At 51.0% G+C, this 15,868-nt stretch overlaps 2 protein-coding genes across 2 annotated transcripts; both read right to left on the reverse strand.

Annotated features, from left to right (window-relative positions):
* Positions 1-1,273: 1,273 nt before the first annotated feature.
* CAOG_09123 (hypothetical protein) lies at positions 1,274-9,404 on the reverse strand (the record flags this gene model as incomplete). Its single annotated transcript, XM_011272531.1, has 46 exons — positions 1,274-1,515; positions 1,597-1,672; positions 1,748-3,047; positions 3,164-3,389; positions 3,467-3,639; positions 3,699-3,770; positions 3,833-3,904; positions 3,973-4,044; positions 4,108-4,179; positions 4,250-4,321; positions 4,382-4,453; positions 4,526-4,597; positions 4,724-4,729; positions 4,794-4,865; positions 4,944-5,015; positions 5,072-5,143; positions 5,214-5,285; positions 5,358-5,429; positions 5,497-5,568; positions 5,629-5,700; positions 5,772-5,843; positions 5,918-5,989; positions 6,062-6,133; positions 6,191-6,262; positions 6,324-6,395; positions 6,458-6,529; positions 6,591-6,662; positions 6,733-6,804; positions 6,870-6,941; positions 7,006-7,077; positions 7,149-7,220; positions 7,283-7,354; positions 7,423-7,494; positions 7,558-7,629; positions 7,695-7,766; positions 7,829-7,900; positions 7,965-8,036; positions 8,100-8,171; positions 8,237-8,308; positions 8,373-8,444; positions 8,509-8,580; positions 8,644-8,715; positions 8,781-8,852; positions 8,936-9,007; positions 9,072-9,143; positions 9,214-9,404. The coding sequence occupies 46 exons, from the start codon at positions 9,402-9,404 to the stop codon at positions 1,274-1,276; spliced, it is 5,022 nt and encodes a 1,673-aa protein (XP_011270833.1).
* Positions 9,405-10,412: 1,008 nt separating this feature from the next.
* Positions 10,413-14,751, reverse strand: CAOG_07752 (tyrosine-protein kinase Src42A; the record flags this gene model as incomplete). The annotated part of the gene is made up of 16 exons (XM_004342776.2): positions 10,413-10,584; positions 10,660-10,741; positions 10,878-11,010; positions 11,146-11,383; positions 11,456-11,531; positions 11,609-13,107; positions 13,171-13,352; positions 13,419-13,490; positions 13,556-13,627; positions 13,694-13,765; positions 13,836-13,907; positions 13,969-14,040; positions 14,142-14,213; positions 14,278-14,349; positions 14,414-14,485; positions 14,564-14,751. 16 exons carry the CDS (start codon positions 14,749-14,751, stop codon positions 10,484-10,486), a joined length of 3,075 nt encoding a protein of 1,024 aa, XP_004342825.2. The 3' UTR covers positions 10,413-10,483.
* Between the last annotated feature and the right edge of the window lie 1,117 nt (positions 14,752-15,868).

The following is a 15,868-nucleotide window of genomic DNA, read 5'->3' on the forward strand; positions in this document are numbered from 1 at the left end:
GCCCCCCCCCCCCCACCCACCACCACCACCAACTCTGCGTGCGCTTCTTCATCATTGTCACTGTCGCATATTGACGAGCATCCCCCCCCCCTGCGAGAGAGCCAGGAACACCTGCAACCAAGCGACGAGCAAGTGCGAGCGCATCAATCAATCAACGGTAGCGCTGTGGTCATCCTGCTCGCTCCGTCACTTCTCCTGCCTTGAAACTCAATTCGACTGGTGCAGCCGAGCTTGTCATAGGATAACATGTATAGTGTGTGTTGGTGCTGGGAGAGGGGGGGGGGAAGACATCGGAGCGACGGAGAGAGAGCGAGCGAGATGCAGCCGTAATGAGTGAGTGCCCGTCCAGCGTGCTGGCTGTGGGTTTCTGCGTTACCCCCGCCCGTCAACCCCGCTCGCTCTTCAAACGCAGAGATACAAGCGAACGAGGACACTCGCATTTGGCTTTGCTTGGATTCAATGATGATGATGATGATGATGATGATGATGATGATGATGATGCGCGTTTTGGCTTACTTTTGCGAATCAAAAACGACAAAAGAGCAAAAAGGGAAGAAAGAACAAAATGAGAGTGAACCAACAACGTGGTTGGCAATGAATGTTGTTTCACTCTGGCGTTGATACAGAGGGACGAGTCACAGGTCCCGAGCTGAGGTCTCGACTTTGCACTTCAAGCTCCGAGAAGACAACACATCACTGGGAATCCGGCGGTCAGCCATTTCAGGATTGCACCAAACGCGCATCCGGCGAAAAGAAGAAAAAACCCCAAATAAGGCTGTTTCCTAATCATGATTATCGGCTGAATGATGAGGCATTACGTATTCGCATCGCGCTCGCTCTGTGCAGTAATAGTTACTGCGGGTGCAACTCAAGCACCGCAAGCACATTGAATTCGTCGTGATGGCCAAAACAAGTTCGAATTTGGCCTCAAATTGCCGTTTGTTTTTGGATTTGCAGAAATCGATTTCGATGTTCAACGCGTTCAGTGATTACATTGTAGGCGGCAGTACAGTACATGTGCTAAAGTGGTCGAAGTGATGCGCCGTGCTCAGGAAAGTGACGAGACTGGTCAGCGAAACCAAGTGACCCAAAAATACCACCTTGAAGGTGCGAAACAGGAACCGATTCATTGATTCGCATCTGCACTGGCGGAACAGCACTCAGCGCACTCAAACGACACAGTCGACGCTGAGAGAAAGCGAAAGACAAAGTGTTGTATTCAACAAACAGGCACAACGCAACTCAATTTGACACGAAAGTCGCGGTGGATGCTTCACAGCATGGCACCGATTTCACGAACGGTCGTCCCATCTTGGAGCGCTGCCAAAGTTCGGACAAGCTGAGCAAAGGTCGGACGGTTCTCGGGCGAAAGGTCCCAGCAGCTCATCATCACATTGTAGAGCTCGGGCATGCAGGTCTGTGGCATCGGCAGTCGACCACCAGCTTCGACATGAGCCAGAGTCTCGCGTCCGTCCATGTCGCCGTACGGTTTTGCACCGTAACTGGAGCATTCCCCTACCAACATGCACCAAATCAAAAGTCAAATCTCAACTCAACGCAAGTGTGCACATTTCAGCAAAACACTCCTCTACTCACAGGCTGTGACGCCAAACGACCACACATCGGACATGGACGAGAACTTTCGGAAAGTCAGCGTTTCCGGTGCCATCCACTACAAATGCAAAGTTCAACAAAATCAGTATCAAGAAAACTGCAAACAACAACCCCATTCACACCCTCAACTCACCTTCACGGGAAGCTTGCCACGCGTCTGGATGCGATAGTAATCGTTCTCGGAGGCCATCTCGCGAGAAAGCCCGAAATCGGCAATCTTGACCACCATCCCTTTGCCAACAAGGCAGTTGCGCGCGGCGAGATCACGGTGCACAAAGTGGAGCGTGCCCAGATACTCCATGCCGAGTGCAATCTGGCGAATGGCATGGATCTGCTCGTTCTGTGTCCACCAAAGCGAGTGAACCTGGGACTTTTGCAGCAGTGTACGCAAGTCGCCGTACTGCACAAATTCGAGTAGAACGAGGTGGGGCTCGGACTCGACCAGAGCCGCAAGCAACCGCACGACATTCAGATGCACGAACGGGGCCATCAACTTCGCCTCGCCTTCAAAGTCCTTGCGGGATTTCTCGTCTGCGTTGGACTTGAGCGACTTGACTGCCACTTGCACAGTTTTGGACGACGTCGGTCCGAGCAAGGTTTGCGCTCTTGGGGGCAACACGTTGAAAGGCACCTGACCCAGTGCCACGTCGCCAAAGTTCCCGCTGGCAAGGTGCTTTACAATCGTCAAGCCATCACGAATGCGTCGAGAGTTGCTGCCGGAGGCGTAGACGCTAGCATCGTCGTAGACCGCATCAGTCGCGATGGCTTGGTACAGGGATTCTGGCTGCTTTTGGCCGACCACGTCGTAAACCGAGCTGTCGTCCTCTTTGTGAGATTGAGTCACACGGGGAAGAGGGGAGATGGTCATCTCAACCGCCTCCTGGTAGATCGGACCACCGGCGGAGTCCTTTGCAGAGTCCATTGGTCGCATGCCTGAAGAACGGCGTTGCGATCGACGACGGCGCAGCACAAAGAAAACGGCGACAAGTATCGCAACAACGGCAACAGACGCAACTGCAGCAGCGATGGCAGCCACTGGAGATGAGGATTGGGAGCTGCCGCGGAGCTGCGCAATGGAGGATGCGACAGATGCAGCAGAAGCCGATGCGGTTGACGCAACAGAAGCCGAGAGCGCCGAGGTAGCGGAAACATCGGAAGCAATAGATGCGGAGGACGCGCTCGCAACAGATGCAATTGACGCTGAAGATGCTGTCACGATAGAAGCAAAGGATGCCGAGGTAGCCGAGGCTGCGGAAACAACCGATGCCAATGATGCGCTTGCAGTGGATGCAATAGAAGCAGAAGACGCGGTCGCGAGGGTAGCAAAGGACGTAGACGCGGCGGAAGCGGCCGAGGCGATGACAGCCAGTGGGACGCAGGATCCGCTCATCATACCATAACCGTCATAGCAGTAGCATCGAGCGCTGATGCGACTGAGGCGATTGACGCAATCGATGCAAAGCTAGCTGAGACAATGGAGGCAGCCGAGGCCAATTGCGCGGATGAGACCGAATCGACGGAGGCGATCGATGCTTTGATAGCAGCTGACGCAGCAGAAGTGACTGAGGCAGAGGCGATCGATGCAACCGAGGCAACCGAGGCGAATTGCGTAGACGCGGCGGAAGCGGCCGAGGCGATGACAGCCAATGGGACACAGGATCCGCTCATCATACCATAACCGTCATAGCACTGAGTGCAGACAGCGGACGAAGTGCAGGTCAGGCAATTGGTCGCGCAACACGCGCCAGACCCAGCGGCATAGCAGGTGGCACAAGCTGTATCACACGCTGCAATTTCACTGTCTATGAATAAAGTGATCACACAGGACTTGGCAGTCGGCTCTGAAACTTACGGTAAGGATAGGACGCATTCCCGTATGTGCTCGGCGGAGCGACAGTGTTTCCACCAAATGTAAAATTGTTGGGGCTCAGAGATTGCGAAGAAGGCAGCGACAAAACCATGCCATTCTGCAAGCCCTTGAACAGACCAGGCGGCAAAGTGGTGGCAGGATTGTCATTCAACGTCCTGAAAAGACGGCAAAGTGAGAGGCGAATCAGGCACGAGCAGCAGGAGTTTCTTCTTACAAAGTAGTCAGCAAAGTGAGACCTGCAAATGCGTTTGCAGATATGGTGGTGATCTGGTTGCCGTACAGATACCTATGGCGAGAGTTGCAGAATGAGCCGTCTGTCTGCGATTCTTCAAATCTTGGCTTGCTTACAATTGCTTCAGTGCAGTCAGGCCCGTGAATGCGGATGCTGAAATGGTTGTGATCTGATTGCTCTGCAAAAATCTACAAATCGTGCCGCAAAATAGGAAGTTGAGCCAATTGGTCGATTTTTCATGGCTTTGCTTGCTTACAATTGTGCCAGCGCGTTAAGGCCTGTGAATGCGTTGGCGGATATGGTGGTGATTCGATTGCCGTACATAGTCCTGCAGACAGTGTCAGAATAACGTGAGCCGCGTCTGTGGTTCCTCATGTCTGTATTTGCTCACAATTGTGTCAGCGCAGTCAGGCCTGTGAAGGCAGAAGTGGGAACGGCGCTCAACCAGTTGTTGTACAGATTCCTACAAAAAAGGCTCGCCAACAAGTGAGCCATTTGTCTGTGATTATCATCATTGTAATTGCCTTAGTTACAATTGCGCTAGTGCAGGAAGGCTTGAGAATACATTTGCGGGAATGCTGGTGATCTGGCTGTCGGACAAATCCCTGCAGTCTCAAACGAATGAGCCGATGGTCGTGATTCCTGAAGTCTTTGAAGTTGCTTACAGCCAATTTAACGCGGTAAGGCCAGCAAATGCATTTGCGGCAATGGTTGTAATCGTGTTGTCGTTCAGATACCTACAGTCCATAGAGTATCACAAAAGCAAGTGAGCCATGCAGGTGTGATTCTTCATACCTTTGCTTGCTTACAAGGCTTGCAGCGCAGTCAACCCTGCAAATGCGCTTGCAGAAATGGTGGTAATCTGGTTGCCGTACAGAGACCTGAAGACTCACAAAAAGTGAGTCGTTCGCGTGTGATTATTCGTGTACTACGTTGCTTGCTTACAAGTAAATCAGCGCAGTCAGGTGAATGCAGAAGAGGGAACGGTGGTGATCTGGTTGCTATACAGTTGCCTACCGAAAGTGTCCAAAAGAATGAGCGACTGGTCGGTGATTCTTCGTGTCTTTGCTTGCTTACAATTGTGTCAGCGCAGTCAGGCCTGTGAATGCCGAAGTGGGGATGGCGCTCAACCAGTTGTTGTTCAGCTGCCTACAAATAGAGTCGCAAAAGAGTGAGTCGCAAATGAGAGCGACTCGTTTGTGATTCGTTGTGCTGTTGCTAGCTTACAAGAGACTCAGTTTAGAAAGGCCCGAAAATGCGCTTGCAGGTATGGTGGTGATCTGGTTGCCGTACAGTTGCCTGCAATAAAAAAGTCAGCCATGCGCGTGTACTTCTTTGTATCCTTGTGAACTTACAATTGGACCAGCGCGGTGAGACTTGTGAATGCATTGGCAGCAACGGAGCTGATCTGGTTGTTGAACAGAGACCTGCAGAAAGTGTCCCAAAATATGTGAGACAATGCGTCACAATTCTTCGTGCACTACTTTGTTGGCTTACAAGATTTGTAGCGCTGTAAGCCCTGTGAATGCAGACGAGGGAACGGTGCTGAACAAGTTGTTGTAGAGATGTCTGCAGAACGAGCCGCCGCACCAAGTGAGCCGTTCTCTGTTCTCTGTCGTTCGTCATGCTTTTCTTGCTTACAATTGTGTCATCGCAGTCAGGCCTGTGAATGCATTTGCAGGAAGACTGGTGATCTGATTGTTGGAAATATCCCTGCAGATGGAGTCGCGAACAAGTGAGTTGTTTATTCGCGACTCTTTCCAGTCGCTCGCTTGCTCACAAGTACGTCAGCTTTGTAAGGCTCGGAAATGCGTTTGCGAAAATGGTGGTGATCCGGTTGCTGTTTAGATACCTGTGGTTTGCAAACGAGTGAGCAACGTTGCCTGTGATCCTTTAGTTCTTTGCTGCTTACAATTGTACCAGCGCGCTCAAGCCTGCAAATGCGCTTGCAGGTATGGTGGTAATCTGGTTGCGATACAGATGCCTGCACACAGTCTCATAAAAATCAGCTGTGTCTGCTTCTTCTGCTACTTCTTTGTATCCTTATGATCTTACAATAGGACCAGCGCGGTGAGGCCTGTGAATGCATTGGCAGCAACGGAGGTGATCTGGTTGTTGTACAGCAACCTGCAGAAAGTCCCAAAATACATGTATGTGAGACAATGCGTAACAATTCTTCGTGTACTACTTTGCTGGCTTACAAGGCCTGTAGCGCTGTAAGCCCTGTGAATGCAGACGAGGGAACGGCGCTGAGCGAGTTGTTGTAGAGACTTCTACAGAAAGAGTCGCCGCACCCAGTGAGTAGTTTCCTGCTTTCTGAGGGTCGTCATGCTTTGCTTGCTTACAATTGTGTCATCGCAGTCAGGCCTGAAAATGCATTTGCAGGAAGGCTGGTGATCTGGTTGTTGGAAAGTTCCCTGCAGATGGCGTCGTGAGCTGCTTGTTGGCGCCTTTTCCAGTTTTTGCTTGCTTACAAGAGACTCAGATGAGTAAGGCCTGTGAATGCGTTTACGAAAATGGCGGTGATCCGGTTGCTGTATAGATACCTGTGGTTCGCAAACGAGTGAGCCAGGTTGCTTTTGATCCTTTTAGTGCTTCGATGCTTACAATTGTACCAGCGAACTCATGCCTGCAAACGCGCTTGCAGAAATAGTGGTGATCTGGTTGCCATACAGCTGCCTGCACACAGTCTCATTAAAAAAATCAGCTGTGTCCGCCTCTTCCTATTCTTGAATACTTACAATTGGACCAGCGCGGTGAGGCCTGTGAATGCATTTGCAGCAACGGTGGTGATCTGGTTGTTGTACAGATACCTGCATAGAGTGTCACAAATGAGTCTTTTGCGCGGGATTCTTCGTGTCATTGGTTGCTTACAGATAAAGCAACGCAGTAAGGCCTGTGAACGCCGAAGAAGGAACGGCGCTCAACCAGTTGTTGTACAGTAGCCTACAAAAGGACTCGCGAACGAGTGAACCATTTGCCTGTGATCCGTCAAGCTTATGCTTGGCTTGCTTACAATTGCGTCAGTGCAGTCAGGCCTGAGAATGCGCCTGCTGGAATGCTGGTGAGCTGGTTGAGGGATAGATCCCTACATATCGAGTCACAACCGAGTGAGCCGCTGCTCTGTGATTCTTCATGTCCTTTCTTGCTTACAGGTAAGTCAGCTTGGTAAGGCCGGTGAATGCGTTTGCAAGAATGCTGGTGATCGTATTGTTGAACAGACGTCTACAACAGAAACACAAAATTGTAAGCCGTTAACGTGCGATTTCTTCTTGTTGAGCTTTCTTACAGGTCCGTCAGCGCCGTAAGGCCAGAAAATCCGTTTGCAGGAACGCTGGTAATCTGGTTGTTGTACAGATACCTATGATCGCGACGCAAATACGAAATACGTGGGCCACGCGTGTGCAATTCATGGGGTCTTTGCTTGCTTACAATTGCGTCAACGCGCTCAGGCCTGTGAGTGCAGAGGAAGGAATGGTGGTGATCTGGTTGTTGTAGAGATACCTACAGAGAGTGTTACAAGAAGTGAGTCGTTCGAGAGCGATTCTTCCGTTGTGCATGCATACAATTGGACCAGCGCGGTAAGGCCTGAAAATGCGTTAGCAGGAACGGTGGTGATCTGGTTGTTGTACAGATACCTTCAGATAGTGTGACAAAAAGTGAGTCGTTCGCGTGAAATTCTCTGTGTACTACGTTGCTTGCTTACAAGTAAATCAGCGCAGTCAGGCCTGAGAATGCGTTAGCAGGAACGGTGGTGATCTGGTTGGTGTCCAGACGCCTACAGAAAGCGCCCAAAAGAGTGAGCGACTGGTCGGTGATTCTTCATGTTTTGCTTGCTTACAATTGTGTCAGCGCAGTCAGGCCTGTGAATGCAGAGGAGGGAATAGCGCTCAACCAGTTGTTGTACAGGTGCCTACAGATGGAGTCGCAAATGAGTGAGCGATTCGTCCGTGATTCGTCGTGTCTTTGTTTGCTTACAAGGTATTCAGCTTAGAAAGGCCTGAGAATGCGTTAGCAGGAACGGTGGTGATCTGGTTGGTGTCCAGACGCCTACAGAAAGTGTTACAAGAAGTGAGTCGTTCGAGAGCGATGCTTCCGTTGTGCTTGCATACAATTGGACCAGCGCGGTAAGGCCTGAAAATGCGTTTATAGCAACAGTGGCGATTTGGTTGTTGTACAGATACCTTCAGATAGTGTTACAAAAGGTGAGTCGTTCGCGTGCGATTCTTCGTGTCCTTGGTTACTTACAAGAATTGCAGCGCAGTCAGGCCGGTGAATGCAGAAGAGGGAACGGTGGTGATCTGGTTGTTATACAGTAGCCTACCGAAAGTGTCCAAAAGAATGAGCGACTGGTCGGTGATTCTTTATGTTTTGCTTGCTTACAATTGTGTCAGCGCAGTCAGGCCTGTGAATGCAGAGGAGGGAATAGCGCTCAACCAGTTGTTGTTCAGCTGCCTACAGATGGAGTCGCAAATGAGTGAGCCATTTGTCTGTGTTTCGTCGTGTGGTTGTTTGCTTACAAGGTATTCAGCTTAGAAAGACCTGAAAATGCGTTTGCCGAGATACTAGTGATCTGATTGTTGTACAGATACCTTTCAGATAGTGTTACAAGAAGTGAGTCGTTCGAGAAGCGATTCTTCCGTTGTGCTTGCATACAATTGGACCAGCGCGGTAAGGCCTGAAAATGCGTCTATAGCAACGGTGGCGATTTGGTTGTTGTACAGATACCTTCAGATGGTGTTTCAAAAGGTGAGTCGTTCGCGTGCGATTCTTCGTGTCCTTGGTTACTTACAAGAGTTGCAGCGCAGTCAGGCCGGTGAATGCAGAAGAGGGAACGGTGGTGATCTGGTTGTTATGCAGTAGCCTACCGAAAGTGTCCAAAAGAATGAGCGACTGGTCGGTGATTCTTTATGTTTTGCTTGCTTACAATTGTGTCAGCGCAGTCAGGCCTGTGAATGCCGAAGAGGGGATGGCACTCAACCAGTTGTTGTACAGGTACCTACAGATGGAGTCGCAAACAAGTGAGCCATTTGTTTGTGCTTCGTCGTGTCTTTGTTTGCTTACAAGGTATTCAGCTTAGAAAGACCTGAGAATGCGTTAGCAGGAACGGTGGTGATCTGATTGTTGGTCAAATCCCTACAGTACACCAACGATTGCAAAAAAAAAAGTCAGCTGGTTGTGCGTGACGCTTCACGACTTTGCGAACATCGTTTACTTACAAGGTGTTCAGCACAGACAGGCCTGAGAATGCAGACGAGGCAATATTGGTGATCGGGTTGCTCGATAGAGACCTACAAATTAACTCTCAAGACGAATGAGTCGTTTGTGTCATGCCTTTGTTCGTGGCTTGCTTACAAGTAAGTCAACAAAGTCAGACTTGAGAACGCGTTTGCAGAAATGCTGGTGATCTGATTGTTCTGCAAATACCTATCGGCCGTACACCAATCATGAGGGGGCAGAATCTTCAATTTGAGGTCAACTCAATCACAACACTTACAGGATGGTTGTAGTGACAGGGATTCCGGTTGGAATGGTTGTGAGATATTTGCCGTTGCAGTTGACAGTAGTTCCCGAGCAAGTGCACACGGCGCCAGTGCCACATGCAACGGCTGCTTGTGCCACCTGAACGTGATAATTCACGACGAGTAGCAAAAGCAGCAGACCAAAGGCAAGTCCTTTGGGTGTCATCTGAATAGCGGGAATATGGCGAGTTGGAGAAATTGACCGGAAACAGTGAGCGCAGCACAAGAATCACCGCAATGCGTCACAGTGCTGAGCGCCAGTAATATCAATGCATATGAATATTTTGCGAGTGAGTGAGTGAGTGAGTGTGGGTGTGAAGATGGCTTCAAAGCATTCAGCATTGCAGCTCTTTCCCACAACATTTCCCACAAGATCAGAACCCGCTCCGCAACCCGGGGTGCGGGCCGTTCGCGCTCTCCCTGCGTAACCCTTCATGATCACTTCCACTTGTTTGGTTTTTTTTTTCGTCGACACATCGCGCCTGCAGGAGAGCCAGGAGCAAGCGGCCACACATCAAGGGGAGGCGTTGTGTGCGAATGTATTTCATGTTCGCTGTCTCTTCTTCAGCTTGGCTTGATCGGCTTGGTTCAGCAGACATGACCAACTTGGTATAACAGAGCTTCTCAGAGCATTGGAGGCAGGGGGAGACAGCGACAGCGAGCGAGGGTGCAGGGCGACGAAAGAGAGAGAGCCATGCAATGTGATTCCAAAGCGCTCGGCGGCCACTCCTCGCTCGTCGACCCCACTCATGGCGGACGTTCGCGCCGCTCGTCAGAAGCAGTGGTAAAAAAGCGAAAGAAGACACTCGCATTTCTGGCTTTGATTGGCTTTCGATGATGGCTTACTTTTGGAAGCAAAGCGGCAAAAAAAGCAAAAGCAAAAAGAAAGGGAAAAAAAATGAGAAAACAAACCAAAACAAAAGCAAAACAATAACGAATGAATGAATGAATGAAAACTGAACCGTCGTTGTGGGAACGAAGCTGCTTCACTCTCTGGCGTTCATGGAGGGCGGATAACAGGACCCGAGCCGAGGGTCTCACGATGCGGGATAGTGAAGAGATCACTGGAAATCCATCGGAAAGCCATTTCAACACACAATCGGCGAACAAAACAAACCCACTAAAACCGCATCGGTTCAAACACAATAATAGCAAATAAGGGTATTTCCAATGATCGGCTAAATGATCATGTATTTTGAGCCTGATAAGGCGCGCGGATTCGCACTCGATGCAGCAACAGGCACTCTACACGTCAAACACCACCGCAAGCACATCGAAGTCACCGTGGTGGCTGAGACAGGCTCGAAGGTGGGCCTCAAAGTGGCTGTTGTTTTGGAGCTGGGGCTCTGTGCAACACAAGTCGATATTTAGTGTAACCCTCTTCGATTTTGAGTCCGGTCTCGAGTGCTGGCTTCTCATACTAGTACAGCAGTACGGCGGAACTCGTGCAAAGAGGACCAGAAAGTGACCCACGATGGACTCTTCGGTTGGACTGTTGGACGGCTATCTATGCAAAAACAGCAAGGTGTGGAACAGGACAAGCAAAACCCACTTTCACGCCTTCCGTTCAAGTCAACGGGACGAAAACATGCAGCGCTCTCAGGCACAGCAACAACAATTCCAAACAAAGTGCAGTCACAGTCATGTGAGCTGCAGAATTCAAACGCAGAATTGTTTGGACGTCGCAGAGCCGACGCGGCACAGCAACGCGGAATCCAAGCGACGACGGCGGCTGAACAGTGTTCAGAGAGAAAAGGACACAAACGCCGGAACTTGTATTCAACAGACAGGCACAAAAGCAACTCACTTCTGCACGGAAATCGCGGTGGATTGCGGATGAATCCTTCAGCAATTGCTGCTGCCCAAAATCCAATCGAAAGCCGGAAATTCAGGTTGATCGTATTCACAGCATGGCACCGATTTCGCGAATCGTCGTCCCATCTTGAAGCGCTGTCAGGGTGCGGACAAGCTGAGCAAAGGTCGGACGGTTCTCGGGCGACATGTCCCAGCAGCTCATCATCACGTTGTAGAGCTCGGGCATGCAGGTCTGCGGCATGGGCAGTCGACCTCCAGCTTCGACATGAGCCAGAGTATCGCGTCCGTCCATCTCACCGTACGGCCTTGCGCCGTGACTGGAGCATTCCCCTACCAACCAAGCATTGTCGCAAGTGAGAAAAAGGTTTAGCCGACACTGTTGCGATAGAGCCGCCGACTCACAGGCTGTTACGCCAAACGACCACACATCGGACTTTGAAGAAAACTTTCGGAAGGTCATAGTCTCGGGAGCCATCCACTGCAAGGAGAACGCAAGTTTAACAAAATCAGTATCAATGCTGCCAGCAACAACACCTGCACGAACTCTTGACTCACCTTCACGGGAAGCTTGCCACGCGTTTGCATGCGGTAGTAGTCGTTCTCGGAGGCCATTTCGCGAGAAAGTCCAAAGTCGGCAATCTTGACAATCATTCCTTGCCCCACGAGACAATTGCGCGCGGCAAGATCACGGTGCACAAAGTGCAGCGTGCCCAGATACTCCATGCCGAGTGCAATCTGGCGAATGGCATGGATCTGCTCGTTGTGCGTCCACCAAAGCGAGTGGAGCTTGGACTTTTGCAGCAGCGTGCGCAAATCGCCGTACTGCACAAACTCGAGCAGGACGAGATGGGGCTCTGACTCTACGAGAGCCGCAAGTAGACGCACGACATTCGGATGCACGAACGGCGCCATCAGTTTCGCCTCGCTCTCAAAGTCTTTGCGGGATTTCTCATCTGCATCAGACTTCAGAGACTTGACGGCAACTTGCACGGGTTCAGATGCTGCAGGCGCAAGCAATTTTTGTGCTCTTGGCGGCAACACGTTGAAAGGCACCTGACCCAGTGCCACGTCGCCAAAGTTCCCGCTGGCAAGGTGCTTCACAATCGTCAAGCCCTCACGAATGCGTCGAGAATTGCTGCCGGCAACGTACGCGCTTGCGTAATCGTAGACCACCTCTGTAGAGCTCGTCGCGATAGCCTGGTACAACGGTTCTAGCTGCTTTTGACCGACCACCGCGTAGGCTGCAATGTCCTCTTCCTTTTGAGCTCGAGTCGATTGGCTCAGAGGTGAGATTGTCATTGCAATGGCCTCCTGATAGATAGGACCTGCAGAGTCCTTCTGTCGCATGCCGGCACGTCGTTGCGATTGGTGGCGTCGCCCGAAGTATCCCAAAGCAAGCATGGCAACAACCGCAACAGCCGCGACAGCAGCAGCGATGGCAGCTGCGGGAGATGAAGACGAGTTTTGCGAGCCGCCACCTCCATGTTGTGCAATGGAGGATGCAATAGATGCTGCAGAAGCCGATGCGGTTGACGCAACAGAAGCCGAGAGCGCCGATGCAGATGACACAGCAGACGCAACAGATGCTGCAGATGCCGAGGTAGCAGAAACATCAGAAGCGACGGTTGCCGAGGAGACGCTTGCAGCAGTTGCAACGGACGCTGAAGATGCTGTCGCGGCGGACGCAAAGGATGCCGAGAGGACCGAAGTAGCAGAAACAAGAGACGCAATCGAAGCAGAGCCGGTTGAGGCAGCCGAGGCAGCCGAAGCAGCAGAAGCAGATTGCGTGGAGGCGACTGAAGCGACGGAGGCGATGGATGCAGATCTGGTTGTGGCAATCGAGGCAGCCGAGGCTGATTGCGTGGACGCGACTGAGGCAACCGAGGCGCTGGAAGCTGAAGCGAGGGAAGCGAGCGAAAAACATAATCCACCGATCAAGCCGAAGCCTTCATAGCACTGAGTGCAGCGAGCGGATGAAATGCAGGTCAGACAATTGGTCCCGCAACACGCCCCGGACCCTGCGGCGTAGCAGGTGGCACAGGCTGTATCACACTCTAAAGTACCAACGTCAGTGAAAAGGATGATACGGGAAATTGCAGTCATGCCTGCACCCTTACGGTTTGGGTCGGATGCATTGCCGTACATGCTGGGCGGAGCGATAGTGTTTCCACCAAAAGTAAAGTTGTTGGGGCTCAGCGGGCGGAACACTTGGGACGAATTAAACGACAAATACAACCCATTTGGCAAGCCCTTGAACAAACCGGGCGGTAGCGTGGTGAATGGATTGTCATTCAACGGCCTGAGAAAACAAAATTGCAAAGTGAGAGAGGTTGATCAAGCATGTGCAATGAGAGCTCGTGCTTACAAGAGAATCAGCGCAGTCAGGCTTGTGAATGCGCCGGCCGGAATGCTGGTGATCTGATTGGCATGCAAATACCTACAAAGTGACCGCGAATGCGTGAGCCGCTTGTGGCTTGTTGCATCAAGACTTTGCTTGCTTACAGGTAGTTCAACGTAGTCAGGCTTGCGAATGCGGTTGCGGAAATGCTGGTGATCCGGTTGCTGTACAGAGCCCTGAAAGATGGAGCGGCAAACGAGTCAGCCTCGTGTGTGTTGTTCGTCATGTCATTGCTCGCTTACAAGTACACCAGCGCAGATAAACCTGTGAACGCGTCTGCGGAAATGCTGGTGATCGAGTTGTTGAACAGAAACCTAGAGATGATTGTTGGCACAAACGAGTGAGCTGCTTTGTCTGCAATTCTTGATGCCATTGCTTGCTTACAATTGTGTCAGCGCGGTTTGGTTTGCGAATGCAGAGGCGGGAAGGCTGGTGATTTGGTTGTTATGCATAACACTACAGATACAGTTGCAAGTGAGCCATTTGCGTCTGATTCGTCGTAGCGTTGGGTGCTTACAGGTAATTCAGTGCAGTCAGGTTTGTGAACGCATCTGCAGAAATACTGGTAATCACGTTGTCATTCAGATATCTTCCATCGGAGTTGCCAAAAAAAAAAAAAAAAAAAAAAAAAAAGGAAGAAACAAAAGTGAGCCGTTTTGTCTGTGATTCCGACTGACTGTCTTTGCTTACAAGTTATGCAGCGCAGTCAGCCCTGAGAATGCAGAGGCTGGAATGCTCGTAATCCCGTTGTTGTTCAGAGCCCTGCACTCACAAGTGAGCCAATTTGTTTGTCCAATGATGATTCTACCTGTCGTCGATTGCGTACAATTGTGTCAGCGCGCTCAGGCCTGTGAATGTGTTTGCCGAAAGACTGGTGAGCTGGTTGCTATCGATTCGCCTACAGATAGAGTCGCCAACGAGTGAGTCGTTTGTGTGATTCTTCCTGTCTGTTGCTTGCTTACAAGAAAGTCAATGCAGTCAGGCCAGCGAATGAGCCTGCGGGAATGCTGGTGATCAGGTTGTTCCAGAGAGTCCTGTCGACCGCATTGACCGTATTGCCAATGAGAAGGACAACGCATCGATGCACGTTCCCTTCCAACGGTAATACTCACAGGTCGGTGGTGGCGGTTGGGATTCCGCTCGGAATGGCTGTCAGCGATTTGCCGTAACAATTGACAACCGTTCCCGAGCAACTGCACACGCTGCATGCATCGACTGCTTGTGCCACCTGGACGCGACTTGTCACGCTAAAGCCCAGCAGTAGTAGTAGCAGACCAAAGGCAAACTCTATCAATCTCATCTGTTGAGGATGTAGCGGTGTTTTGCGCAAAAATCAGAGACCATGACAAAGTGAGCTCGCAGGACCTCCACAAACACCTTCCCCGCAAACATCACAATACTGATAGCTCAGTTGTGTGTCTATGTGTATGTGTCATGCTTGTGTTGCGTCGGGATGGCTTGGAGATGATTGGTTCTTGCTGTCTCTCCCCCTCTTCCCTAACGCGCGCTTCACAATCACTTCCAAGCTGTCACTCGCCAATCTGACACCGGTCCCCCTTCCCCTTGCCTCCTCCCCACCTCCTGCATCGGCTGGTTTTGCAGTACTGAAGGCCGTACGGTGTGCGGTGGGTTTTAATTGTTGTGGTTTCCCAGCGGTGGGTCAGTCGTCGCAGGGCAAGCTGTTCCTCGCTTGTTCTGCTTGGTTAGAGTAGGCGTGCTGCAACATCACACAGCAGCCAGACGGGAGAGTGGCGAGGGAAAGGAGCGCGCGAGAGAGGGTACTTTGGTGCCGGTCGATTGTGCTCCGCTCGTCGAGCCGCTTCATGGTCATTGCCGACTTTCGCAATACGGCAGCTGCATTGCTTCAAAAGCAGTGGAGAACACGCGCTTTTGGGTGGCTTGGGTTTGATGGTGCGATTTGGCTTACTTGGGTTTGATTGACAATTGCAACCAGACTGCGACAAACATGACTGATCGGTCAAATCTCAGAAGCAATCTGGTTAGCCTCCACAATAGTGTTGAATTGAGAGCTCGAGCTTGCATCGATATTGGTGGCCCAAGCGACAGCAGGATAACGTCATGGACGTCTCAAATTCTGCGCAGCAAGATTGGAGTCAGGCGGAAGTCTTCTTTTTTTGTGGTTTATTCAGCCCCAAACACAATCAAACACATTTAACAACACTTCAAACAACAGATAGCGTCTCTTTAGTTTGACTCTCTCTCTCTCTCTCTCTCTCTCTCTCTCTCTCTCTCTCTCTCTCTCTCTCTCTCTCTCTCTCTCTCTCTCTCTCTCTCTCTCTCTCTCTCTCTCTCTCTCTCTCTCTCTCTCTCTCTCTCTCTCTCTCTCTCTCTCTCTCTCTTTACTCTCTCCCCCCTCCTCCTGCGTGTGGGTGTCGGTGTGCCCCTTCTTTCTTGTT

Source organism: Capsaspora owczarzaki (genome assembly GCF_000151315.2).
Source record: "Capsaspora owczarzaki ATCC 30864 unplaced genomic scaffold supercont2.16, whole genome shotgun sequence".
In the NCBI taxonomy this organism is placed as follows: Eukaryota; class Filasterea; order Ministeriida; family Capsasporidae; genus Capsaspora; species Capsaspora owczarzaki.